The sequence below is a fragment of the Panthera uncia genome, chromosome E1 (assembly GCF_023721935.1).
Source record: "Panthera uncia isolate 11264 chromosome E1, Puncia_PCG_1.0, whole genome shotgun sequence".
Lineage (NCBI taxonomy): Eukaryota > Metazoa > Chordata > Mammalia > Carnivora > Felidae > Panthera > Panthera uncia.
This window is the reverse complement of record NC_064814.1, coordinates 10416538-10444373: the sequence shown is the minus strand read 5'-3', so window position 1 is coordinate 10444373 and position 27836 is coordinate 10416538. Positions and strand designations below refer to the sequence as shown.

General features: G+C 45.9%; 3 protein-coding genes across 9 annotated transcripts in view; all 3 read right to left on the bottom strand.

Moving 5' to 3' along the window:
- Positions 1 to 3963, bottom strand: part of RARA (retinoic acid receptor alpha) — a 43749-nt gene extending 39786 nt beyond the window's left edge. Inside the window, exon 1 of the mRNA XM_049635992.1 lies at positions 3788 to 3963. The gene's annotated coding sequence lies outside the window, so the exon portion shown is untranslated. The remainder of the gene's footprint in view (positions 1 to 3787) is intronic.
- Positions 3964 to 8887: 4924 nt separating this feature from the next.
- CDC6 (cell division cycle 6) lies at positions 8888 to 22693 on the bottom strand. Of its 2 annotated transcripts, none has more exons than XM_049635989.1 (12): positions 19779 to 22693; positions 18714 to 18901; positions 17359 to 17640; positions 17036 to 17235; positions 16609 to 16784; positions 16097 to 16203; positions 15508 to 15647; positions 14273 to 14373; positions 13062 to 13126; positions 10691 to 10893; positions 10139 to 10279; positions 8888 to 9596 (listed from the first exon to the last, which is right to left on the bottom strand). In XM_049635989.1, exons 2-12 carry the CDS (start codon positions 18886 to 18888, stop codon positions 9507 to 9509), a joined length of 1680 nt encoding a protein of 559 aa, XP_049491946.1. In that variant the 5' UTR covers positions 18889 to 18901; positions 19779 to 22693; the 3' UTR covers positions 8888 to 9506. The 2 variants fall into 2 exon arrangements, with proteins under 2 accessions (XP_049491946.1, XP_049491947.1); XM_049635990.1 differs by having other exon boundaries at positions 22391 to 22693.
- A 103-nt stretch (positions 22694 to 22796) lies between these two features.
- The window catches only part of WIPF2 (WAS/WASL interacting protein family member 2), a 50438-nt gene continuing 45398 nt past the window's right edge, over positions 22797 to 27836 (bottom strand). For all 6 annotated transcript variants that reach the window (XM_049636006.1, XM_049636002.1, XM_049636001.1 and 3 more), the window contains one exon: positions 22797 to 27640. In XM_049636006.1, coding sequence (XP_049491963.1) covers positions 27600 to 27640 — 41 coding nt within the window. In that variant the 3' untranslated portion in view covers positions 22797 to 27599. The remainder of the gene's footprint in view (positions 27641 to 27836) is intronic.

Genomic DNA, 27836 nt, shown 5'->3' with positions numbered 1-27836 from the left:
CTTGCATGTCCTAGTGCAAGAAATATCCTGCCCCCACCCAGGCCTGTTTGCTCCTCCACAAGGGGGAGGGATTGTCTAAGTGGTCTTTAATGCCCTTTCAGGGTTCTAAGTCTAGCAGGACAGAGAACCCGCCAAGGGGTGCCCAGTATTCCTCATCCCAGCCCAGCCCATCTACCTGGGTCAGGACCCTCTCTGCCAGACCCTGCCCCAGCCCAATGCGTGCCTCTCTGCCCTGTCTGCTGCCCCTCTGGCTCTTCCTCACTCCTCCGCCTGCCTGCTTACCCTCACCTTGGCCAGCCCCTCTGCTGCCCCGTGCTTTTCTGCACGTCCCTCCTGCCAGGGGACAGACCAACTAAAAATAGTCCCTGCAGCCTTTCTCGCCCACAGCTGCCCAAAGAGCAGGAAATGAGGGGGGCAGGGAGGCCCATGTCCTGCTCTCCCCCACAAACTCCCAGCTCCAAACCAAGTCCAGGACTCCAGCCTGGGGAGAGTGCCAACCTGGCCATCTCAGGGGCATCCCACACCCCTTCCCTAGGGGAGAGGCCTGCCCATAAGTGCCTGCCATCCTGGAGCTGTCCCTGCCCTCCGAGAGGAGGAGAGCGGAGGCAAGCAGTCTAGAGGGAAACCTTCCCAATTTCTGACAAATCAGTGCCAACCACATTGTGGGCACCGAGAGGGCAGGGCCTGGCTCCACTGACTGGTCTTTTGAGGGCAGAGGGAATTGGCATGGGGAAGTTTGTGCTGGTTTCCTTCATCCTGGCCCAGCTGGAGAGAAGACAAAATAGTGCCCCAGCCTTAATTATGCTAATCCTCTGCTCCCCAAAATGTGTGGGTACAGACATAGGGGTTTCGATGGCCACCCCCCAGATACCATGAGAAAAAAAGCTTGAAAGAATAGCAGAAGATCTTGGCTGCCCACATGTAAAGATGAAAGCCTGGAGGCGAGAACAGGCCATGCCTTCCAGGCAGGGCATGTGTTGCCCCCAAGCTGAGTCAGAGGCTGGGAGGGAGGAGTTGGGGTACACAGTGCCAGGGGCTGTGGTGCCCCACCCCTATCCCACCTGGGATTCTTGACACCTCCCAGCCCAGGGAGAAGGCCCTCCCCACACAGGAGGAAGGAAACCAGCTTAGCGACTCTCTGGAGGCCAGAAGGACAGCCCTGCACCAGGAGGCAGGCGGGAAACCCAGGAGTCCTGGCGCCCAGCCCAGAGAGTGAATGAGAGAAATACCTTGGAGGGGAGGAAACAGCCCAGAGTGAGGCAGACACATGGTGCCCCCAGCAGCTCCCAGATGTGACCCATAAGGGGGAACTGGCCAAAGGGGCTGGATGGGGAAAGTGAACACATTTCCAAACAAGAAGAGAAGAAAACAGGGCCATGAGAATGGGGGAGGGGGCAGAGCCAGCCTGGCCCTCACCTGCTGTCCTCTCCTCCAGGTCACGGTCAGAGATAGTGTCGTTTAGGCCACCAAAGATCAAAGAGGTCCTGGGGTCCTGGGTGGATTCCCCCCTCCCCTAATCTTCATTCCTAGCCTCCTCTGGCACCCCTTCCCCAGGACCAAGCCAAGCCGGGAGTCCGCAGGACCAAGGTGGTGCCTGGGAGGCCTGGACAGTGCCAGGGGCAGCCCTCATACCATCCTCCCACTGGCTTCCCTCCCCCCTGCTCTCAGCCGCCACACATATCTCAGCTGTCCAATCCGATTAGGGCCCCTGTCCAGTGAGCCGGACAAGGAGGCCACTGGGCAGGGGAGAGACAGGGACAAGGACGCTGAGCAGGCATGGCAGAGGAAGGTGGAGACAGGGCTCAGGGGAGAAGGTGTGGAGCCCCAGAGGAAGAAAAGCCTAGTAGAGAGATCTGTCCTCTCTGACCACAGGCTCTCTGGCAACAGCCACCACCAGCATTAGGGTAATTCTGCAGCCCCTAGGGCAATAGCCTGCCTGATTCCACCATCCCCCAGATGGGCAAGGAAGGATTGGGGTGAGGGAAAGCCAAAGCAGAGAGACTGACCTAGATTTAGGAACAGAATCCCATCTTAGAACCCCCACTCCCACCCCAGCGGAAACTACCATTTGCACTGGGTTTTAGAATACATTGTCTTATGGGGCCTTTATGGAGGTGTCCCTATCAGGCAAGCGGGGCTTGCTACCAATAGCCATTTTTACAAATGAAGAAACTGAGGGAGATAGTCTGAGACATTAGTCTGCTGTCTTCCTTGTATTAGCCTCACTGAAATAAATTCCCTTCTTTGTCAAAGAAAGAAAAAAAGAAAGGAAGGAAGGAAGAAAAAGAAAAGAAAAGAAAAGAAAGAAAGAAAGAAAGAAAGAAAGAAAGAAAGAAAGAGAAAGAGAGAAAGAAAGAAGGAAAGAAAACTGAGGCTTCAGTACAAATGCACATACCTGTTCACACTCAGAATCTCTACTTTGCTTCCCGGGTCAAGAGCAGAACTAAGTCTGAAGTCACTCCATTATCCACCCTTTCTTACAAAACCAACCTGTTGGGGATCCAAGGAGTCATGGAGACTGCAAAGCACACCCCACACCTAGATAGAGTTCACAGTTGGGGACAGGGGACATGCTGCCCACTCCACCACAGAGAGCTAGAGGGGCTCCCCCAAAGTGTGACCAGTCTTTCCTATCACTCTCCTCCCCAGTCGGCTCTGCTCAGAGGCGATATACACACATTCACACAGTTACTCTGACAGGTCATACACCCCTCCTGCAAACCCACTAAACCAGAATGAGATGCCCTAGATCTTCAGAGAGCAGGCTTTGTCAGCCCCCAGCTGGAGGGAAAAATAAGCCACTGTAAACAGTAGGTGCCATTCAACCCTTTCCCAGAGAGCCTGCAGGAGGGCAGAAGCTTTGGGGTAACACCAGGAGCCTGAGGCTCTGAAAGCCAAGGAGCCCAGGGAGCTGGCATGGCTGGGTGGCCTCCCAGATCTGGTCCACACCCCCTTCCCCAGCCATCTGGGCTGAGCCTGTTCTGGCCTGGGCCACATTCTGGGATCTCTCCCCTTCAATGCACGCAGCCACCTTTATCCAAAGCTTGTAGATTTAAAATCACATGGTCTACACACACACACACACACACACACACACACACACACACACACACGTAGTTGGGGGGGGGTTCTTTGCAATAGGTGCTGAGGTATTGGCAGTGATGGGGGCTCTAAGCTGAAAGAATGAAAGAACTTTCCCTAGAGGAACAGGTCACCGAAAACTGCTCACAACCTCCACTACCCTCCAGCAAAGCCTTTAGCCACCTGAGTGTGAGATCTGGAAAGGGGCATTAGTTCCCCTACAAGGTGAGTAGGGAGCTGGGGGCAAACCAAAGTCCCAAGCTCTTGGGGCGGGGAGGCCAGGAGGAAGCGAGAGACAAATCCCCCTGGAAGGCTCTGGTTCCTCTCCTGCTCCCTCCACTATCACCCCAGCACGGTAAATTCTCCTGTCGAGGTGAGGTGGGGGAAGGGGGATTAGGCAATACTGCAAAGGAGGGTGCAAGGGCGTGGGGCCTGGGCAGACCTTCCCCCCACTTTCCATTCTTAGCCTGAGATCGGGGAATGCCTGGGAGGGAGCGCGGGAAGGGCGCTGCAGGGTGCGGGGGGCTCCGAGCTCTCAGACACCCCACTGTTCCCAGGCTCCCACCTCCCCGGACCACAGTGATCAGTGGGGGAGGAGGGATGGGGAAAGCCTGAACTGGCGAGAGGGAAACGACCAGATCAGCAGCGGAGAAGCCCGGCGGAAGGCGGCCGAGGGGGAATTGGGAAGGGGCGTGCGCGGTCCTACCTGCTCAGGTGTGTGCTGGCAGGGGGGCGATGGGGTTCCCAGGAGAACCGGGGAAGCCCTCTCAGCTCGATTCAGGATTCCCCCCTGCTTCTGGGTTAGGCTGCTGCAAGAGGCACGGGTTTCCGTTGGGTCCTAAAGGCCACTCGGCAAACAGTAAGCTCTCCCCGCCCTCTTCCACCAGCCCTGGCTGGGTCAGCGGGTGCAGAGCTGACTGATAGGGGGAGAAGGAACTCACTGGGAGAAAGCAGGGTGTCTCAGTCATGGGCTGGAGGCCGGAACAGTCCTCAGTCTCAAATACACAGCACATGGATGACTTTAGCTGAAGACAGGATAATATTTGACAAGAGGAAAAGGACATTTCTTCCTTCCTGCCCCTAGCAGATGATTTGGGCTTTGATGTTGAAGATGGGGGTTAAGATTTCCTTCCTTACCACTCCTGTTAAGCCACTTAGCCATTGAGAATTTGGGGATGGATGTATGCATTTTGGACAGGTGCTCACTCCTATCCCGCCCCTCAGAGACATAGCACAATCTCCCATCCCTCCCCACTATTCCTAAGTACCTAGGACGCCACCCAGGGGAGGGGAGGGCGATTTCCCCACAAGTAAAAGGGCGATGAGACATCCATGGCAGTTGGAAACTGGTAGTTTCATATCTTGGCTAGGGTGTGTGTACCTGGGAGTGTGCTAAAGTGGGCAGACATGCACATACAGATGAGAGTATGAGCAGGTGGAGCTGGGGGGCTTTGGGTTACATCTATCACCAGAAATGGCAATTGTCAGCAGGAGGAGATTCAGAACACATAGGGGTCAACCAGTGCCGCTGCCCAGCCCTTAATCCTGAAACTTTACCAGAATGAATTCAGTAAAGAAAGAGTATTTTCCCAGCTACCATTTGGGATAAATACAAGGGACAGAGGGACCTCAGCACAATTAGATCAGCTTCAAGGTTACAGGCCCAGTTTAGGATAGGTGATTTTCCCAAGTACCTCAAAAGGAGGCACTGGGGTTTGGGTTTGGCGGGCCAGGGAAAGGTGGATGGGAGGGCTGCAGAGGGCTGGAGTGAGAGTATTTTGCAAGGAGAATTGCATGCATCTCCAGCAGCAGCAGCAGAGCAGGGAAAGTGTCATGGGGTGAAGGGACTCTGTGGGGCAGGAGGTAGTCAGGGACAGATTCGAGGGCAGGGAGAAAGTATGGCCTCTTCCTAGAAGGGGAGAGGGCAGCAGTGTTTCACCCACATCTTTCTCCCCCTTATAGGAATTACTGAGGAAAGGAGCTAGACAGGAAGGATGGAGGCCCCAGGGTGGAGTCCATGGGGTGAGCTCAGGTCAAGCCTTTCTCCCTAACGTGCCTCAGTTCCCTCCCAGCTGTTAACCAGGGCTCTTGGTTCTTCCCAGGCAGTTAATGAGTGTTTACAAAAGAACTTGGAGATCCTCAGATCTCAGCTGGGCCGCCACTACAGTTATAAAGCCCAATAAGGGCGAGTGTTATTTGGAGAGGGGAGGAGTAGGGCAAGAGGGAAACGGACTCCTCTCTTACAAACTAAGGATAAAACCGAGCCCAGAGAGGAGCGCAAGCCTCAGCTGCCACAGGATATCCTTGTGCCCAGGGACGGAGGTCACGCACCCCAGTACCTCCAACCACCACCAAAGGCTGGCCTCCAGCTAACTGCAGGCAGAACCCAGACTAGCAGCTGGTCTTCATTAACTCCAGCTTTTTTTCACCCCCCACCGCGAACCCAAGGCTTCTGCAGGCCTTAGCTAGAGGGGGCTGCCCTAGCCCGACCTTGCAGCTGACTCGGGGACTGGGGGCACCGCACCAAAGGCCAAGTTACCAGCTGAAAATAAAGTTGAAGCAAGATTCCCTTTCCCCATGGGGAGCAAGGAGAGAGGAAAGAAAGGAGTGTGGGGGTGAGAGGGTGGAGGTGGGGGAATTTAGGGCAAACAGCAGGCAGTGAAGTCAGCTGGATTGAGGCCCAGAAACCCCCACACCCTGGGGCCAAGTCTTACTCCAGCTTTGCTTTCAGCTTGAGTCTTGGCTAGGCCCCAAACTAGGGAAGGCCCTGGCTGCCCCTTTCCGCCTCCCTACCCCCACCCTTATTAAATACACATTTTATCTCTCAGCATCTTCATTATCTTAACTGAAGGAGACAAGCAGTGGATGGCGGCAGCGGAGAGCGCGTCGGGAGAGGGGGGCGGTGTGGGGAGCAGGCGCACCCTTGTTATAAAATGCTGATCTAGCTCTTTCAGGCAGTGTGGGAAACAGAGGAGGGATCAAAGAGAGGGAGGCTGATTCAGAACTCAATTAGAGCTTTTTAAAAAAGGAGCTGGCTCTCTCCTTTCCCCAGTCTTCAGACAGCCTCTACCCAGGCCCCTTGCGCCCAATTAGCTTCTACTGCCAGTGCCTTGGGGCTGGGGTTGAAAATCAAGGGAGGCCAGAGGGCACACCTTCTCCCCCTACAGAATGCACTTCTGAGAAGAGGGAGACCAGTGCCGTTTGCAGCATGAAGGGGAATGTCTTAGAGGGCACCTCAGATTTTCAGGAAGAACCTGAGATCACCACTTTCTTCAAAAGTTACAAAGTGGGACACCAAAGGTGTGTTCCTCCCTGATCCCTTGCCAAATGGAGGCAAAGCTTCCGGCCAATCCCTAGGGACACTAGGTAACATCCAGACAGGTGCCCATCTTCCCAGCCCATGGGTAGGACTCCCTCTCCCCAAACCCGAGGCTTCCTGGGAGCAGTGTGGAAGTTGCCTCAAGCAAAATGCCACTACATCAGAGGGAGCGATTGGTACGCATCTGTGAGACCAATAAACGCTCCACAATGTGTCAAGACACATCTTGTAAGATGGAGCACCCTTCTTTTACAGGGCCCTGCTCCACCTCCGTGCAGAAACACCAACAGTGTTTACCTTCTGATAACTGGCCTCGAGATGGAGGAAAAGGCAGTGTCTTCCTTGGTTCATTTATCCATCCATTCAATGACTGTTTACTGAATACCTACCAGGTACCCCACGCTGTACTAGGTGCTGGGGACAGACACAAAGGTAAGTAACATCTTGGCTCTTTCTTTTGGTCTCCCTCGGTAGTCAAGGCAACACCTCTCAATAGATATTTTTGAAGATCCTCAAGAAGTATCTCAATCCTACCTCCCAGTTCTTATTGGTCAATCTTAAAAGGGCACTTAATAAAGGCAGGGAGCAGTGGGTGGGGGGTGGGTAGCAAATAGAGCTCTGCCAATATTTTTGATCTCTGGGTAGCTTGGACCTCACACACTCTTGCCAGTTAGTTATCTACCCACAGGCAAGTCTTCACTGAGCCAGAAATGTCAGCGGCAGCTCTGGGGTTGAAACCCACCAATTTTATTGTGTCTATGTTCTTTCCATGGCAATACCCATCAACACTCTACGGAAGCTTAATCTGCTTCTGTGAAGAAATATAAATCAGGATATAGACACACACCCCACCACCTTCAAGAGGAAGAATGTAGGTCAGCATCTTTGCCACTACTCTATGTGAAACAGGCTACAATCCGGGCAAAAACTAGTAACCACAAGTCCAGCCCATCCCTCTAAAAATCCCACTACCTTCCCATAGCTCTCAGCTTCAGTGAGAAACGCCAGTAAGAAAAGCACTTTCTTCCTCCTCTCAGTCTGCTCTCTGGCTGTCTGAATTACACTTAAGACTTCACTGACAAACATACATCAGCTTTTGCTCCCACAAGGGCAGTGGAAGCCAAGCAGGGACTCTAAGTCTGCTTCACGCATCATTGACAGAACCAACCCTGTTCCAATTGCTGAAGTCTTAAGAGCAGCAATGACCTAGAAATTGACAGTGGGGGGAGAACTGAAGGAAAGGAAACTAACAAACCAGTACACAAAAAACCCTATTTCCAAATACCAGGGGAAAGGGAGAGAAAAGAGGTAGAAGGGAAAGAAATTTGGCCCTTTTGAATCTGCAAATGCAATCTTGGCTCAGAGCCATGGAGGATACATAGCAGCCCCACTGCGAGTCAAGCCATGTTCCTGACTCAAGCCCTACAGTTAAGAGAAAGGCGCCAAGCCTCAAACACAACGAGGTGGGGAGGCTGCTCCTTTTTGGGCAGGATCCTACTGTGGACACAGAACAGACAGCAGCTGCCCACAGTGTGGAAACAAACTGTAAAGCAGTCACGTCTCTTAAGGCTGCAGCATCCAATAAAATGTAATTTAAATCAAGCCTCGCATCTGTTCTCAATCCCATTCAGTCTCTGCTTTCCATCAGCCTTCGGACAATCTTTGCAATTATGCTTGTTAACCCTTGTAGCCCCAGACACTCTCAGGCTTCTAGGTACAGAACTGTGTTTTCCACTCACAGATGACCCTCAGAGGGAGGGAGTAACCTGGTAAAGGTGAGAAGGCGAGAACGACATTCAGACTCTCATGTACAGACAATGCTCTGCCACACCCACCGGTGGGTAGTGTTCATTTCAGAGGGCTCTCTCTGCATGTCCTTCTTCTATCCCATACCATCTGCCGTGGCCCAGATCACATTACAAGGATACAGTGGGCAGCATGAATGAAACACTGGCCAACAGATCATTTGTACAATATCAAGTTCCCCAACTCAAGTCCTGTCCGAGAGGTAAAAGAGCTCAGTGAGCACAGACTTGGTCACTGGCTCTCAGACCATTCACATCGCACATGGTTTGCATTCCAAGCATCTGCTTGAGTTATATAAAAGTATAGTAATCTCCCAAAGGGATCAAACTGGTTTTCTCCCCCTTCCCTCAAAACTACCCCAGCCCCAAGCCTGCAGTTTTAAGGTAGTCAGTGTTATAATGGTGCCCTCTGGTGTCCCCATCACAAATTACCATTTAATGCCACTGGAAACCAAATGAAGCAAAGGGAAGACTTGAGTAGCCACATGGATTAATTTATCTAACAAGACTGGAAAAATCTGAAGCTCAGATGAAAATCCAACCCCAAACGAAAGCATCTGGAAACAAGTGGCTTCATCTGAGGGCAGCTAAGACTGTGGGACAGTTTGGGGAGAAATTTTCACATGGTTTTCTGAAAGTCTGAGCTCTCTTGAAATGTGCATGCTTAAAAAGACAAAGGATGCAACTTGAAAATAAATATATTCACAATCCGTACAGTTACTGTCCCTTTACCACCCCCACAGCCTTGGGAGTGCCCAAGAAGCTCAATGAGTCTTTAAAATGTCACAGTGTGGAAGCACTTGCAACACAAACACAATATCCTCCAAAAAGAAAGAAATTCTTTGATCAAATCTCCAGATCTCCACGTGGACTTGCTTATTTTCCTGCAACATCCTTTTTCTCTCTTCTTACTCTAGCCCCAAGGTTCTTTAAAATATGCCAATGTCTGAAGAAACTAAGAGGTAAATACAAGCACATTCCACAACATAAATCTTGTGTACTGCAATACAAGCATATTGGTTAGAGATACACAAGAGGTGGAGGTAGTGAATATAATTAAAAAAGGTCTACTTGGTAATTTTTAATGCATAAAATAAGACCCCAAATTATTATTCTGCACTAATATTCATGAATCCATAGATTAAAATTTATCAGTTTCATGTTAAAAAAAGGTCATATTGTTTTCACAAATTACCATTGAATGCCACTGAATGGATAAAGTACTAAAATGAAGACTCCATAGATCTCTAAATGCCAGCTGGATACTTTCAGGTAGCGTCATTAGTATAAAAGAAAAGAATTTAAGGCAATCCAGTAGCTAAGATATTTCCGATTAAAGCTTTGTCTTTTAGAGCATGCTCTACTTCCTTCTCTTCAATCTTCAAAGACACCTGGAAAGAAGAGAAAAGGACTTTTCATGGTGGAGAACTCACAAAAGTCAAGTTTTTATTACACACATTTCTACCACGTTGAACTTCTGTCACAAGAGGCAAGAAGTCAATGGCCCGCAGAGAATGCTTCATTCATACCATTGTCCTATCCTCACAGATCTTTTTTTTTTTTTTTTAATTTTTAAAAATGTTTATTTATTTTTGAGAAACAGAGTGCAAGCAGGGGAGGGGCAGAGAGGGAGTGACAGATCCAAAGCAGGCTCCAGGCTGTGAGCTGTCAGTACAGCTCAGACAAGGAGCTTGAAATCACGAACCACCAGATCGTGACCTGAGCTGAAGTGGGATCATGACCTGAGCTGAAGTCAGATGCTTAACCGACTGAGCCACTAGGTGCCCCCCATCCTCACAGATCTTAAACTCTACTTAACAAAAAAAATTGTTTACCTAACTGTGGTCATATTTAAATCTTTACTTTAGCAAAAGATAATCTCTCCAAAACATGACAATTAAAAGCATTATCACAAAGAAGCAGTTAGTTGTACCTTTGTGAAGCGGGTTTCCTTGTTTTTCTTTAATCCTAAAATGCCCCTGGCCTCCAAGAGCCCTGAAAGTGACAAACACTCTGACTGGTCCACAGCTGCCACCTGCTGTTTGCGACAGACGTTACTATAGGCTTCATGTAACTGGGAGGAATAAGGAAGAACAAAAGTTGTTTAAAAGTTCTATCTTTTGTAACTTTATAATCTTTTTTTTTTTTTTTTAAATTGTGAGTTTGCATTTGTAGGTTATCTGAATACCCTAATTTTCCCTCTTTTCAATCAAATCCTCGAAGAGGCACACTGTAGACATTGCCAACAGACTGTACTGTAATGCAGGAGAGGAGCTCTATATATTTCTTAGGGAGAGGAAGAAATGGAGAGGAGGAAATTAATGGGAAATTCTCAACCACAACCCAAGGGAAATAAAGCCAGTTGCCTTTTATATGGTACCAATATTTATTCTTATTGTTAAAAATCCATTTTTAATTCATATCAGCTGGAGCATAATAGGCCTTTTGGACAATATCTGCTCTGCAAAGCAGATTCTCAACTCACCTTCCCCAGAGTGACCTCTTTGATTTTCAGCTGCCTGGTCAAGAGCAGCAAAGAGCAGACCAATATCTTCTGCTGAAGGGGGAAGGAATCTTGTGCCCCTTCTTGGCTCAAAGTCATTCTGTTACCATCAACTTCTGAGATGACTTGGGATATGTGAATAAGACCAACCCTCCTGGGAACCAGTGACTCAGAGGGCGATTTACCTAAAAAGTAAATAAATCAAGCTTAATTAAAATTTTAAAATATCGTGTGCATTGAGACAGATAATACTAAGTTTTAGCTGAAAGAAATTCAAGTGCAGTCATGTGGTGGCAAAAGCGGAGGTTCCAACTCTGTGACTAGAAGCCAAAGGATGAGAGACAATGCTATCCTTAAAAATATGATGACTTGGAAAATTGGGTTTTCCTCTTTCTGGGTAGAACGGCAAGCTATTTTGTCCTGTGGAATGCAATTTAATGTCAGGGAGACAAAATCCACCTCAGGAAAGAAGGACTAGACAGAAAACTACTGTATTCTGCCTTGGAAGTTCTTAGTATCTTGAAGATGAAAAAGAACAGAACCTTAAGGCAAGGATGATTGTGCATGGTAATTAAGAAAGGAAAAAGAAATTGTAAGAATTACCTAATATCTTGAATCAAATGAGTGGCTAAATGTGGACAGTAAAGGGAATCCTACATAATTCTTCTAGATAGCCTCCCCAAATGACCTTTGAGGTTTGGTTCACTTGCCTAAGCTGATCTACAATAGAGCAACACTTGAGAAAATGTCATTGGATATCTTAGCAGATAGCACCATCTCGGAGGCGGGAGGTTGGGGAACTGCCAACAAGATGCCTAGGACTGTGGCCTCATTGTTTGGACAGAGGAAGGATTTGCTCTGTAACAACCTTTGCCTAAGTTACTTCCTCAGACCACGTGCAGTCACCCCGAAGCAATTTGCTTCTATTTTGTTACCACAAATGGGATGCTGCTGTGAACTAGCGGTAGTAGAGAAACTGGAGATCACTGATCAAGTAGCTGAATCTTAAAGTTGAAAGGAATTTAGAGGTCTCTTCTTGCTTCCTACCCCAAACAATCCCAACCAGTGATCATCTATCCAGCTTTTGTTTGAATATCTTCAAAGCTAGGGAACCCACATATGTGTCAAAGAAGCCCAGTTACTGCTATTTACTAGAAAGTGCCTTCTTACATTTAGTTGAAATCAGCCTCCGTATAGCTTTCTGGAGCCATTAAAAGCTAATCACACATACCAGAGGTCAAAAGACAGGAATGTAGTTAGTCTGATAATTTATGCCAGAAGCTTACAACCTCCTTTAGCTATGTGTGTGCCAGTGGTGCTCACAGGGGCACTGACAAGCCTAAATGTTATTGCTTGAGGAAAAGGAATAATCTGAAAAGTTAAAGAGAAACCAATAACCTAATCTATGCATTGGTATATATTACCTACCATTAATTAGCATACGCTCTGAATTTGGCTACTTCTGAAATATTTTTATTGATTTCCTTTCAACAAATTGATGAAAAGGAAGGGAGGAAGGGAGAGAAGGGGAGAGGGGGAGAGAAAAGAAAAGAAAAGAAAAGAAAAGAGAAAAGAAAGGAAAGGAAAAGAAAAGAAAAGAAAAGAAAAGAAAAAGGAAAAGAAGAGAGAAAAGAAAAGAGGGAAGGGAGGGAAGGGAAGGGAAGAAAAGAAAGTGAGTTTTCTATGGAACTATAGTGCTAGAAACAATTTTGATAACTCTCAACCACTGCAGGAGTGAAAGAAGAAACAATCAAATCAGACTGTCTTGTTTCTAAAGATTAACACTGGATATTAAAATACTGACAAGATACGTAGTTCAGGGCCATTTTACATCCGCCATGACTAAGAGAACAAAGCTAACGGAAAGGAAAATTAATTTTGTCATTTTTCTAACAGCCCACTGTAGCAATATCATGTTTGTATCTTCACCCTCCTACACATGTGTAAAGGTTTGAGATATCCCAAGTTGAACAAGATTCTCTCACTGTCTGACTCTTATTTACTGGGCTTCCTTTTCACCTATATCAAGACCTAAAGTGCACTCAACACAAGAACCCAGAGAGAAGCTGGGCAAGCCTTATTGTCTACAATTTTCATTTCTAGAGTTTAGAAAGAAAACTTACTATGACCCAGCCATTTCTATAACACCCTGGGGAGCTCATTTCCAGCAATGCATGGACTACAGTACTGACAGGCCAGACTCAAGTAAAGTAGATGAAATTGACCAAAAACAGAGAATACAGAACAGGATAAGTGTGGATTTAACTGTGTTCATTTCATCTTTCTACCCCTTTCCTCAGAAAAGTTAAGCTTCCAATTATAAAGGAAGACGGGAAGGAGATAAACTACTTACATTCAGACAGCGGTTTGAGGATAGTCTGGCTTTTGACATCCGACTCTACAATTTCAATAGCTCTCCTATAAAAAAATATTTCTAAAATTAATTTAGGCTGAGCCAAACCAAACACCACACCAAACCACCAAGCTCAAAAACAGACACGTGTTTTATAATTTCAAAGCCCCTAAATGAAGCTGGGTTATGTCTCAGCTAAAGGGGACTTAATTGCCTTGAAATAATCATGGACCAGGGAATCTGAGAAACTTCAACACTATATGGTTTCCTCTTATAGATGCCAAGTAGGTCATCATACATGTGGCCAATAATAACATTCTGAACAAGGAAAAAATGTCATGGATAGGAGAGAGGATATGTGGGTGGGTGACCGACTACAGAGAGCCAGTACCACCCATACGCACTGGAGCTAAAAGGGGAGTCCTTGGCTACATATACATATGATACATGTAGGCTAAACCACACCAGCCTACATGACAATTGCTCATAGTTGCAGTCTTTACCCAACTAGTTTGCTGACTAGGGGAAACTTTCAAATCCAGGATCATGCCATCTAGCAATAGGCAGAGCTTACTCTCCCACTGCTGTCTCCAAAGTACTTTGCCCACAGGAAGCCATAAGCCAGGCCTGGATCTTTTGCATGGCAGTAGGGGGAGGTTGGACCAGCGGGCCAACACAGCAAGTATCATTTTAATGGACCCAGTGTCCCTACTGGGAAGGAAGAAATTTCATCAGTCAGCACAGAGGCTTTCCCCAGCAGGAGGGGCAGAGGATGGGAAGGGAGAGAGAGGTCTAGAGTACAACTGTGGGGGACCACCAACAGGAGGAACGGGTGCTCACAAAAGGAAAGGAAGGAAAAAAAAGTCTAAAGGCAAAGATGGTTCAGGTCCATAAATAAACCTGCTTGAGACCAGCTAATGGAAAAGTAAACTGGAGTCTTTTTTAATACAAATGTAATTAACCAATCTATAATCACCACAGGGAGTGCCAGCAACATCTCATTTGTTTCTCCCTCTGTAGGTAATGGACTGATAATGTTTCAGACATTAACACGGTGGAAATGCAGAGCTCCCCACTGAGAAACAAGTCCTCCTTTCTGAGTGTAAAAAGTGGCAGAATGCAGCCTCTTAAGCTACATTCACTTGAGTTACATGAGACAATTAACATCATTTCTTTTTTTAATAAAAGTAGCCAACAGTGCCATAACTCACCTGCAAACATCTAGTGCTTTTCGAACATCTCCTGAAACAGCAGAGACTTTTCGGGCACAGAATTGAATTGCAGCATTGTCCAGAACCTGATCTCTAGATACCTTTGGACAAGACATAGGGGATGACAACATGAAGTATAATATTCCCCCTCTCTGTAATTGAGGTCCCTGATATACATATTTTCATGTTAAGTCTAAACTTGACTGGCCACCCTTTAGGATCTAAGAGATGCCTTTTTTGCTCATAAAGTAAATGGAAATTTCACACATTTAAGCATTCTGTAAGCATGTACTTGAGGTTCATGAATGGGGAAAAAAGGCAATCAGAAATTAGCAAAACTAAACTAAAATAAAATCTATTTGGTCATTTTCAAGAGAAAGTTTTTTTCATAGGCCCTATTTTTAAAGGCCATTTAAAAAGGATTGAGGGGCAGGGCGCCTGGGTGGCTCAGCCGGTTGAGCATCCGACTTCTGCTCAGGTCATATCTCGAGGTTTGTGTGAGTTCGAGTCCCACAACAGACTCTGTGCTGGCAGCTCAGAGCCTGGAGCCTGCTTCAGAGTCTGTGTCTCCTCCCCTCTCTGCCCCACCCATGCTCATGCTCTGTCTCTCAATAATAAATAAACATTAAAAAAATTTCTTTTAGGGGCGCCTGGGTGGCGCAGTCGGTTAAGCGTCCGACTTCAGCCAGGTCACGATCTCACGGTCCGTGAGTTCGAGCCCCGCGTCAGGCTCTGGGCTGATGGCTCGGAGCCTGGAGCCTGTTTCAGATTCTGTGTCTCCCTCTCTCTCTGCCCCTCCCCCGTTCATGCTCTGTCTCTCTCTGTCTCAAAAATAAATAAAAAATGTTGAAAAAAAAAAATTAAAAAAAAAAAATTTCTTTTAAAGGATTAAGGGCACTTGGCCGGCTCACTCAGAAGAGCATGCAGCTCTTGATCTTAGGGTCATGAGTCTGAGCTCCACATTGGGTGTAGAGATTACTACAAATACATAAACTTGAAAAAAAAGAGGAAAAAACAGTATTGAGTGATTCTTCTCTTATTTTTATTCCAACACTGAGGCACCCAATAAATGGAGCCTTGGGTGGAAATTCATATAAAAATGTTCTCACTATGGCCCACAAGAACTCCCTGCTAAGGAAAGCAATCTAAGCAAAAATATTTTAGAATGACTGTTAGGCTTCCCCTCCAGAGCTGATCCAAGAGATACATAATGTGGTACAGTAGGTGGGACTTACCAGATCAAGCCGATCCTGCAAGATAGCAGCTATCTGATTTTTGGTATAAGGTGGGAAGTTCAACAGCTGTGGCTTACATTTTTCTCTAGCTTGAAGCCTCGGCAGAATTCTGTCCGTGAGATCTAGGGTATTAGCAATACCTGAGGAGGAGATAAATACTACCAATCATCAAGGTCAAATCACCTATAAGGAAAACTAAACCCTTTGAAAGCTGAACAAAATTTCTAGTTATAATCCAGCATTCTAACTGTTGCTTCTCACTTGCCACCCACCCTCCACCCATACTTATTAGGTAAGATGTACACAGTCACCTTAGAATGCTCTGTTCAAGTTAGGTTTAGAATTGTTCACTAATAAATAGGACCAGATAGTCCAAAAATCAACGGTCTCTGAAATGAAGTATTATAGCATTTCTATTCAGACTTCACAAAACTGATTTTAGGTTAAAACTACTATTATTTTGTAGTAACTTTCATTTTGATAAGAAAGCAGAAAGCTGGCTTAACATAAAATAGGTGATAGATAAGATGAAGCAATTAAAAAATAATTCTTTAGAACCATCCTGTAACATTAGCAACTGAACACTAACCAATCAGCACCAATCGAGAATTGCTTAACCATGGCCATTCGAACAGCGTGTACAACACATCCTGCCCTTTGCTGTCCAGCTGATCCACCTCGTCCAACACCAACACACTACATATAAAGAGAAGTGATTAGTATCCATGTTCACCTTAACTCTCCAATCTGTGAGATCTGGGCTGACTCAAGTCACATTCCTACAGCTGACACCAGTTTGGAGGTCATAAGCTGTCCTCTCTCCAGTCACTGTTACAATGATAACCCCCCACCATCACATAAAAGTAACATACAGGTTTTTCAAGCAATTAGTTTAAAAACATTTTTTCCAATTTAAAATTAGAACGTGTATTTTTCCTCTCTTCTTTCCCTTTAAGCATATGTAACTACCTCTTGTACAGCAAATATAGGAAATGTTCTTTTTTTATACAAACTGATAAATTCAAGAGACTAGAATATGACTTTGTGGGCAACAGACCTTGCAGATTTTTATAGAACAACATGCAGCAGAGCAATACTTACATCATGGGGCCCTTCTCTGCAGTCATATGGTTTTCCAGTTTCTTCATCATGTCCTTCCCAGCTGGCCTGCATACTTCTTCCTGACAAATCTCCTGAGCAATAGCTGGGAATACAGCCTGGGCAGTCCTCAAGGACATGCAATTCAGCATGATAGTTTTAAAGCCTTTCAGTTCCTTCTAGAAAAATGCAAACATGAGAGATATTTTGCCCTCAGATAAAGGTTTGATGGGACCTAAAGCGTCTTTGAGGAGTTAAATGCATGTAAGAGAATAAGTTCTACTTTCATTTAGAAAGATTTAGACAATGAAACTAAAAACATCTTATTTGAGGGAAGACTTCAATCTCCTAAGCATGTCTACTTTTTCTTAACCCTTAATAACCAAGTGTCATTTTAGCAAGAGCTTCATATTTCAGACTTTCAGTGTACCTTGAGGTCTTGCAGAATTCGGCTTAAGCAGGCAGTTTTTCCAGTTCCAGGAGGACCAGAAAGATAAAGACTTCCAGCTTTTTTCCCACAGATGTGCTCCCTCAGGAAATTCCTGATGACATTCATCTCCTTTTCCCTGGCAGGCAGCCGATCTGGGACAGCTGTATTCAGGACCAGCTTTGCTTGCTGGTAGCAAGTGCCTGTGTCAAACGTGAAAGGACAATTAGATACAACAGAGGAGACTAAGAAGATCCACTGGGTTTCATCTGGAGTCACCAGCTTGTTTATGAGGCTGTACTAACAGCTGACATGTGAGAACGAACCTTCTTGCTTGAACAGTCTCATACATGCAGATTCTTTCTCCAGTGGACATCTCTGCTCAGAATTTGTTGTAATCTCTTGACCTTTTCGAACTGAGGAATGTATTTTGTTTTGGTGAACTCTGGCTTGTTCTCTTTTGCTAGGAGACTTAATTGTCAGCTGATTGTCAAACACCAATCTGCGCCCCTTAGGTGTATGGAAGCGAGGGGGGCCATTCTCTTTCTTGCCTTGTTTTGGTGGAGAACAGGGTGGCAAATGGGGAGTGTTGCACAGATTATCATCACCTGAAATATATTAAAATCAAAATACGGTCATTCATAGTAGTGGATAGTAAAAGGACTTGGAACATCTCTGCTTTTCTCAGCAAGAGTCAAATTTCCATAATCAAAACCACCAAAATAAAATGCCTCTCATCTAGAAGCAAATACTGGCCACCAGATGGCACCACTGAATCTTACTACTATTTGGCAGAAAGCAAACGGGTTTAGTGGGATGAAATTTTTAACATTGCTCTAAAACAAGGTTTGTCAGTCTTGGCACCATTGAGATCTTGGACCGAATAATTCTTGTAGGGAGCTATCCTGTGCATTGTAGAATGTTCAGCAGCATCCCTGGCCTTTATCCACTATGCCACTCCCTCAATTGTGACAACCAAAAAATGTCTTTAGATACTGCCACATCACCTTTCATTTAAAAACAAAAAAACAAAAAAAGATCTAAAACAAGACAGGATTGCCAACTACTGTTCTAAAACAATCTTCTATTATTTTGTTTCTATTAATTTCACCATTAATGAGGTGAAAGCTTCAAAATACTATATAAATAACTGCAAGGTCATTTAAAACACTGACGACTAAGTTCAAAATTAAGGAACTGAATACCAGAACTGTTAAGCAGTTCAGAAAGTGACCTCAACACGGAGCTTAACTCTGAAGTTCAGTAAATGAATTTAGCAACTATTTTGAAAATAACCAAAGTGAACAGAGTGGTCTTTTTTTTTTTAACTAGTTTAAGAACACAGTGGTCTTAAATGAACTTAGGAAGCTGCTTCAAAGGACTAGGCATCTTATTATTGAAGAAAGAGAGGTCAAGAGCTACCAGTCACAGGGTGCCTGGGTGGCTCCATCAGTTGAACACCCGACTCTTGATTTGGTCTCAGGTCATTATCCCAGGGTGGTGGGAATCAAACCCCGAGTGGGGCTCTGTGCTGAGCGTGGAGCCTGCTTAAGATTCTCTCTCTCCCTCTGCCCCTTCCCCCCACTCATGCTTTCTCTCTCTCTCTCTCTCTCTCTCTCTCAAACTAAACAAACAAAGAGCTACCAGGCAAAAAGTTGTACTGCTATAATGGATAGCTTACCAAGACGTTTTCTGGGGCTGAGAGGCAGAATTTTTACACAAGAACGGCGTGAGGCCTGGACATTGGTCAGTTCTAGTTTGGTGTCACCAGAAGTTTTAGCTTTGTCCAATGTCCGAGACAGCTTCTTTTTTGGAAAACTGATTGTAGCCTGTGACTGGGATCGGGTTTGAGGCATGATGGCAACACGGCTGGGTACAAAAAAAGGGAACAGGGCAATCTGTCAATATGTAAAAAATGAAGGAAAAGTAGCTACCATGGAATTTATAACGATGAGCAACATTTCATAAGTAAATTATGTGATAACAATATTTTAGCATTCAGTTCTACTTCACATCCAAATCTGAGCAATAATAACAAACACTTGCTGTCTACCTACTGTGTGTAAGACGCTGTTATAAGCATTTTATTTTCACTTTAAAGAATCTCTACACCCAGCGTGGAGCTCCGACTCATGACCCCTGAGAGCACAAGTCGCATGCTCTATGGACAGAGCCAGCTCGGGGCCCCTTAGGCACTGACTCATTTAAGTTTTACACACTAGAGGTCGGCACTCTTACTATTCTTATTTTACAGAGGAGAAAACTCAGAGGAACAAAAGCCCAAAGTCATAGCAGGCCAGGCATTCTGGTTCCAGAGCCCAAATTCTTAAGCACTTGAGTGATGCAATAAAAAGTTTATCTTAACTGACTTCTACAGGACTTCTAATTCCCTCACTCCGGGCACGGGGTGTGTCTTTATCACCAGGTTGGCCCAGTACCCTGACATATATACGGTCTTCCCTCCACCCTGCACTCAGTCCTCACGCCACACCTTCTCAACCCCACTCCGAAACATCTCCCTCCTTCGACATTCAGCCTCTTTATTCCACGCACGACTGCCAGGCTACTCCCTTCTCTTACTCCGACCCCAGACCTCTGACGATCTGAGCTCTTCTCCCCTCACTTCACCTCGAGCCTCAGGGGGAAGCAGCGGCCCTCGCCGTAGCCGCTCTCCCAACTCCGCTGCCTCCTGGGCCTTAGGCCTCCCCGAGCAATCCTCTCCTCTCCACCTTACAAGGCTGAGTACCTCAGTGCTGGCTCTTTCTCACGTCTCTCGCACACGGCTTCTGGGATTCTTCAGGGCAAGTTCCGGAATAAACTACACACCAGCTGCAGTAAAGCCCAGCCGCACTCGCGCCAAATCTGCAAAGCCGCAGCTTTACCGCCTCCCGCCAAAGCCCGACCAGGCTTCTGATTGGCTGTCGCTAGACCGCCGCGCGCCTTGGCCCACGCCCCCTCCTTCACTTCCAATCCAGTCGGAAGGACCACAACCAATAAGAGAGCCCCAGGTCTCAGAGCCACTGCCAGGCCACGCCCATCGAGCAGAGAGGGATTCTACATCCGGGGCCTCCGCGGGAAGACGCAGGGTTGCGGAGGGAGCGATTCTGGGTAAGGCAAATCGAGCCGGCCGCAAAGGGCAGCGGGAAGTGTAGTCTTAGCTTCAACGCGACTCTGTTTCCATGCTCATTTTTCCATGGGAGGTGTAGAGATGTGGTTGCCCCTTCTCACTGGCGCGCGTACCCATTTTCATTATCCTAATGGTATGCATTTTCAGAGACCTACTACCTGTCATGACAGGGGAAGGGGGGGCAGTTCTGTGTGCCAGGCGTGATACTAGGCGCTTTACTTACCTAATGTTCAACCTGCAAGTCACAAAGCGAATGTGCAGAGGGTTAGAGGTCACAGCATCTTGGTGGCAATGAAGAGCTTAGGACCCAGATTTCCTGACACCCAAACCGAGGTCTTTTTTGTAAAGCTCTACACATACATAAATAAATACAATACACTTCAATCGCAGTATCTCCTTGATTTGTGTTTCAAAGATAAGAAATAGGGCCAGGCCTTTGCTTTTGTTAAAAATAACATCCTGTGCACCTTCTTATCAATTCCATTAATCCACACCTTGTGGGGAGCTGAGAGAATTATGGACCCTTAATTTTAAAACCTTATTTTATGGCTAAACACTGGGGTTTCAGGGCCAGAGAAGACCCCTATAGAAGAGGCAAGCTGAGCTTTTAATGAAAAATATAAATTAAAGGAGTAATTTACAGGCCGGCTTCCAAAGCTAATAACCTCAGGTTCCCTTGAAGGCCAAAACCCAATTCTAGGTGATGGCAGGCATTTATCTTTCATTCTTTAGTTTCAAATGAAATAGAGCAATGAAGCTGAGAAATAGGAACCAATGGTATTACAATCATCAGTTAATTATAATTAGTTCATACAGGAGATAAAGCACAAATACTGAGTGTTTAAGTGTATGCCAGGCACTGAGCTCAAGTATTTTACCTATTATCACCTTACTCTCACAAACATCGCATAAAATTGGTGTTTTCATTTTGCAAATGAGGAAACTGAAATAGAGGGCTTGAGTAAATTTGCCCAAAGTCACACAACCAGTAAGTGGAAAAACTGGCATTTGAACTCAGGAAGTCTGACAGGAGATCAAATTCTTGACCACTTAAATACAGGGGGAGGTATTAGATGCAGGTCCTAAGTAAGAAACCTTCTGTGTACTTCTAAATAGGAAGGGATGGGGGTGCCTAGTTGGCTCAGTCAGAAGAGCTTATGACTCCATCTCTGGCCGTGAGTTCAAGCCCCACGTGGGGTGTAGAGATCACTTAAATAAAACTTCAAAAGTAAATAAATAGGAAGAGATGGTGAAGGAGCACATTTTGGGAAGGCTCTCTAGGAGCTGGAAACCCTAAGTGAAGAGACTGACGTGAATGGAAAAAGTGTTACCGTAGAATGGAGGCTTTTTGACTTGATGGTATTTCTGATCTCTTAATAGAGCGATAGAACCCAGGAAGCAACATTTACTGTTCATGTATTTTGATAACCTGGCCACCTAAGAACTGTCCTTAATAACCTGAAATGGAAACATGTGTCCAGCCAGCTTTAAGGGGTAGTGGCAAACAACCTCCCTCAGTTACAGTGGGCGAGAGGGAGCCCAGGAAGCAATGAGTACTTAATGTATACATCTTGCAGGCTATGAAAACACTAAGAAGAAAAACAATGGTCCAAAATAAGCCTACAAGATTAAATGACCACCGTGGAAGCAGGCAGAGAATCACAGAATGTCTGGATTGAAAGGTCCCTAAAAGGTTACCTACATGAAGCTCTCCCTTTCCGATACTACAGGAACATGCTGCACATGCCACCAGTTTCTTGCTTCTGTGCCTCTGTCCTTGCTGTTTCCTCTGTGTGGAATGACACACACCATCCTCCCTCCCTGGCTGTCATAAAGCCTTTTAATAAGCTACATAGGTTTCTCCTGGCAGCTGTCCTGAAGTGTCCTCCTAGACTCTGAGCTCCCTGGAGGCAAAGACCGTGTCCTATTCATCTTCATATTGTAGGTCCCTGGTAGAGTAAAGTATACAATACGGGCCTGCTGAAAGAACGGAAAGGACATTCCTGCCAACTGGATATCCACCTTTTTCATGAACACTTTTTGTGGCTGGATAGCATAAAGTCCTTTAAATTTCACACCCCATAACCTAGGAGTGGAAAATTAATTCAATTATGTGTAAAAATGATCCAGACTGGGCTCCAGTGCTGTCATGATGTCAGACGTGAAGCATTTCCCTGTAGTTCTCCTCTGGGGTGGTTAGGGTCTTGAGGCTGACATTTTCCTTCTCTTACCTCTGTCTGCAGAGCAACAGAAGTCAGAGGCAGGCAGCATCCTTGCAGCTGTGGCTGGGCGGGGCCAGGAAATACTTAAACAGGCACATTCACAGTAAGCAGCTGTGTCTTAGTAATAATGACAGTTGACACACTGGAGTCCTTATCACCTGCTTAACTGATAACACAGTAGCATGAGGGAAGGAATCAAATCACACTGGAAGGACCCATCCAGTGCACAACATCCTTGTGTGTGCACCCATGCACGCGTGCACGCACGCACGCACACACGCATACACACACACACACACAGACTAGCAATACCATCTCAACAGGACAGAGAAAACCTTACAGGGTTAGGAAGTGAAGCTGAGGGTCATTCACACAAAATCTATTTGAGGGCTATTTAAAGTCACAGGAGGAACAATTAAATCAATAAATAGGTAGTTTATTAATCATATTAATAACAATGATGGGTCAAATAATCAGGGATTCAGCCAATCTGTTAAGTATGGATGAAAATGAAAGGAGGCCTTTCCCCCCTCCCTCTCACATGTTTTCATATCTAAAATTATGTGAAAGTGATTCATACACACACCCATAATGAATCAGTATGGGAAATAATTTCAAGACCTTTCCTAGTGATGAAAAGTGCAAGGTAAGCTCATTAAGTCTTGGTGGTGATTATGTCAGCTGACCACAGTAAGCAGAGAATGTCTGGTTCAGTTTTTACACCCCAAGTCAAAGTTCAAGAAAGCCAGCTAAGATTTCAATGCAAAAAGCAGGAAAGGGGAAAAAAAATAAAAAATAAAAATAAAAATAGACACGCACAGTATGTCTGCTCTGCCCCCACCTTTTCTTCCATACCTCAGTCTGAGACTGCCATGCAACACAGGTAGAAAGAAGCTTAAGAGATAGAAGGAGAGGACAAGGCCAGAGCATCTCCTGGGTCCCCTGAAATCAGGTAGGTGGCAAACACTGATGACCAAATCTATCAGAATCACCCAGGTGAGCATGGCTAATGAACTGTGGTATTCAAAACAGCAAGAGGGGAGGAGGGAAAACCCCTCCAGCTACCAGATGCTTCCGCCCAAGTCAGTGCATCTCCCTTCTCAGAGGTCCTAGTCAAACCGCTACACTCACTGAAGGCAACAGATTTTCTCCCCTCTCTATGCCACCACTTGAGGCGGCGTTCCAGACAAGAGTACACAGTTTTCAGGTTTTTGTTTTTAAGCAAGGTTTAATTAAACTGCACGGCATCCAGAAGAAAGAAATGTACCAAAGAATCCAACCTGAGACCAGACTATACATTGTGGGGAGGGAGGGGGCAAAATCACTGCTAATTGGGTGAGGGAGCACTGTAATTGGAGTAGAACTCCAAAATAAGTCATACAATAAATTATTTTTTATAAAGAAAATAAACTGACCCACACGCAAAGATGGACAGACACACACACTCACGCACGCCACACATGTCACTCTAGTCTTTTATTCAGTGTTGACTATGACTTTCACACTGGTCCCCGTGGGAAAGGACAAAGGTTAGACATGAGAAAAGAAGGCTTGGCCCCTCTGCCACCAGTGGAATGAGATTTAAGACAATTAGAGGAAACCCACTAAGCTGTTAGAAACAAGAGTAGAAAGAAGGAAACAGCAGTTATCAAGGAAGATTTTAATTGCTTCAAAGGGAGAGAGGAAGAAAGCAGAGAACTCTAACACAAGTAAAGGCACAATGACCGTGGAGTTGAATGGAACCAAATCCTTCCTTCAGTTAAAGTTATCCTTCTTTTTGTATGTATCTTGAAGGTGGCTGTAATTTTGTTACATTTTGCTTTTAAGAGATGAGTCTTGAAGGCAGACTTGTAATGCCTTCCATTCCCTAAATCAGGGTGTCTTACAGAAAGCCACCTTGACCACATGGCCAGGGACTGAGATTCAGTAGGGAAAGAAAGGCTACAACTGGAATGTGAAGAATTGGATTTGCAGTTGATCGTAGGTTGGGTTTCCAGAAGGACAGACAGCTCAGTGTAGTGCCATCAAAGGGCCTCAGATGCCCTGTACTCCACCCCCAGAGCTTTGCGGAAGGGAAGGACCCTGGAGTCACATTTCTCCCCCACTCCCATAAGCACTCAGCCTACAGATTATTTCAAGTGATCAGGAGAATTAAAACACACCCCAACCCTGAGTTGCTCTGTAGCAAGTCTATTTACAATTTTTTCTCACCTCTCCCTGGAGGTAAATCTGGGCTTCAAGTTGGGAAGCTGTCGGGGGAGGGAATGCCCCCAGTGCAATGGCCAGCGGCTAGTCTCCTTGCGTTTGCCAGTTAGGAGTGCTGGGATGCATTTCTGGAGACAGCAGCCTCACATCCATCAGGTGGGGTAGCCCTAAACCCACACTCTGGGAGCCCACGCTGTGAGGATGATAGGGTTCTGCAGCTGGAGGAAATCCCCACAACAGAAAAAAACCATACCTGGAATATCAAAGTGATTCGATCCAGGTCTGGTGACCAAAAAAGAGGGAAGAGGGGCATCTAGCTCATTTAAAAACCTGGAAGCCACTGCTCTGCTTCCCAGAAAGGGTGGAAAGAAACAATTAAGTTTTTCCCACTAGAGAAAAACATCATAAAACCAAACCCGCACAAGGGCTTTTAACACAGATTCCTGATGCTTAGTTAGGCAATGTCTCTTCCTTCTGGGAGGGAATAAGGGGGTTAATGGGACTGGGCAATAGTCTCAACATGAGACCACCCAATCTTCCACTGAAGAGACAAAATTCCCACAAGCAGATAAAAAGAGCAGTTTAAAAGGTGAGAAGTTTTAGTGCTCTTGCAGCCAGCCCACCTTAAATCTATTTTACAAGCTTTTTACAACATATAAAATAGATCAATAACTATGAGGATCACATTCCCATTCTTCAATAGTAAATATACATGACAATAAATCTGTTATTAACAGAGGGACCAAATAACGTATAAGGCAAAAGACATTTAAATAGGTACTGTGCCATCAACATGCTCTCAAGAAGAAAATCCCTCTGATTAGATCTAGGCCCAGGCCTTTTTTCATGAAGCCAAGAAAATGAGAATACAATCAATACCCATGTGACACAGCCCAAATGCTGGGGAATATGAGGGACAGCAGGTCACAGAGGAGGATTATCAGCCCCAATGAAAAGCTGGGGTTTGGCTTTTACTTGTGATACTCATTTTGATGTTCTATGTTTGAGTAAAGGAGGAAAAAAAAAAGATATACTTTGATAACATTGTACAAAAGGCATCAACTCCCATTTCAAAAACAAATGGGAAGACTTCACAGTCCAAGTTCAGTAACTGGTCAGCATCTCCCTGGAACTCTGCTGCAGAATTAACTCTTGTAACTCTTTTTCCCTCCACTAGTGCCCTGTCTCAGCTATCCTGGCTTCAGGATGCTAGGGATATACTGCTGGGAGGTAACTGCTAACAGATTTGAAAATAAAAACAATAAAGACAATGATTAGAAAAGTTTGGTGACAGACCTCACCATGGTTTGTCCCAAGGCCCAATGTAGTCCAGGGGATGGCAGAGGATAGCAGACCCCATACAAATAACCCAAGTTGAGAGCTCTCCCATCTAGCACTGGGAAGACTTGGGTTTCACTGGGCACCAGGCACAGATCCTTAGTCTGTGATCTAACAGATTAGAGAGGTCCCTAAGGCAGTTTAAGCCTGTTGATGTACCTGGTGATAATTGTTAATTGACTCTCCCCATCCATTTCAAGGAATAGCCCTGGCTCTCCTGCTCTAACTCCAAGCTTTGAGCAGTCTCTGCACTTGGCAAGAGCTGTAGCAAACCAAACCAACCCATGTGTAGAACCCAGGGAGCCCCATCCTGCTGCTGGAGAATGGTGAAGTCCCTGTCGCACCATCCAAGCTCAGTTCCTACCTAGATTGGGACCCATTTCCTCTGTGCCCTTTAACCAGGACTGGAAGACAAAGAAACATATTGCTGACTGCCAAGGAAGATCAACTGGACTGAAGCACACCTCACCAAAGTCTTTGTGCTTCTTGGCACAGAGGAATCTTTGACTATCCCCATAAGCTTCCTCACCCTTCTCTATTTGGTTGTATAATCCCTTCAGTCTTGGGAAGGCAAGAGTGGTGGAGAAAGGAACAGAAAGAACATACTCAGCCAGATGGGCTGTGAACTTTGGAATAAGTAGGCCTTAAAGTCCTTCGAAGTCCACAGAGCTGATCCCTTCCATGAGGTGCTTCACCCTTCCCTTGTCATCCTGGAGCACCCATGAGGGGCTGAAGTTTCTGAGCAGGACTAAAAGGGCCAGGTGCCAAGGCCAAGGCCTTATCTTCCCATCTCCCATTGCAGGTTTTTGGAGTATGTGAATCTGTAATGAACGAAAAAATGGGACTTTTCTCTTGAGGGAGTGGGCAGTGCAGAGAGGAAAAACATCCCTCAGCCTCAGCACCCTGAGGAAATGGGCAAATGGGCAGGGATTCCCAGAGGATGCAAATGGCTCCTGGTCCCTTTGCTGCACAGAAACTGACTAGCTCTAAAAGGATCCCCAGTTTATTTCACCCTCTCTTCTTATTAGATGTTTAGTTCAACTGATTAGTATTTAGTATTTGTAATATCCAACTTCTCCCTGGGGTGGTGGCATGGGGTGGGGTGAAAACAAAACCAAAATACCCCTAAAAAGAAAGCAGAACCGTTTCTTTGCCCTTTTTTCAAACATGACCTTTAAAACAGATCACTTCTCTGCAAATTCCTTTCCTGTTTCACTAAAAATGCCCACCCCCCAGAAGTCCTGGCCATGCCAGCCTCCTGAATGATGAAATAGAATATACTCGCCAACCTTCCCCCACTGTGGGTAGGAGAAGGTAGGAGTACTATTCTCCACCCTGCCCCAACAATGAGTTCATTCATCACAACAAGGCACCTTTCCCCAAAAGGAAAGCAGGAGACATGGAAGCTTTTTCCTCATCTGGCTAGCAGGGCTTGCAAGAGGAGGGATGAATGCAGGGTTTGAGACCCTCCTGTCAATATAAAGAGTCCAATCACCAAGTCTAGAGACGAGATGCATAGATGGAGGTGAGTGGGGAGGACGCTTGGTGTCTAGAGGTGGGTTGCACTGGAGAAACACGTCAGGAGCTCTCATGCAGGTTTCAGGGGAATGGAAGGGACCATCTGAGCACAGGAGAGGGTCCATCCTTATCCTGAGGAACAGGACCAAGCCAGGCTTCACCTGAGAATGGGTGGCAGAGGTGGGGCTCCACGGGCAGCTGAAAAATATAAAAATGAAAATCACATACAGAAGGTCAACCACCAGACCCTGAATAACCCAAACATTCCTGAAATAAGAGACAGGCTCTTTAAGCTAACCTTTTTAAATTTTTTTTTTTTTCAACGTTTTTAATTTATTTTTGGGACAGAGAGAGACAGAGCATGAACGGGGGAGGGGCAGAGAGAGAGGGAAAC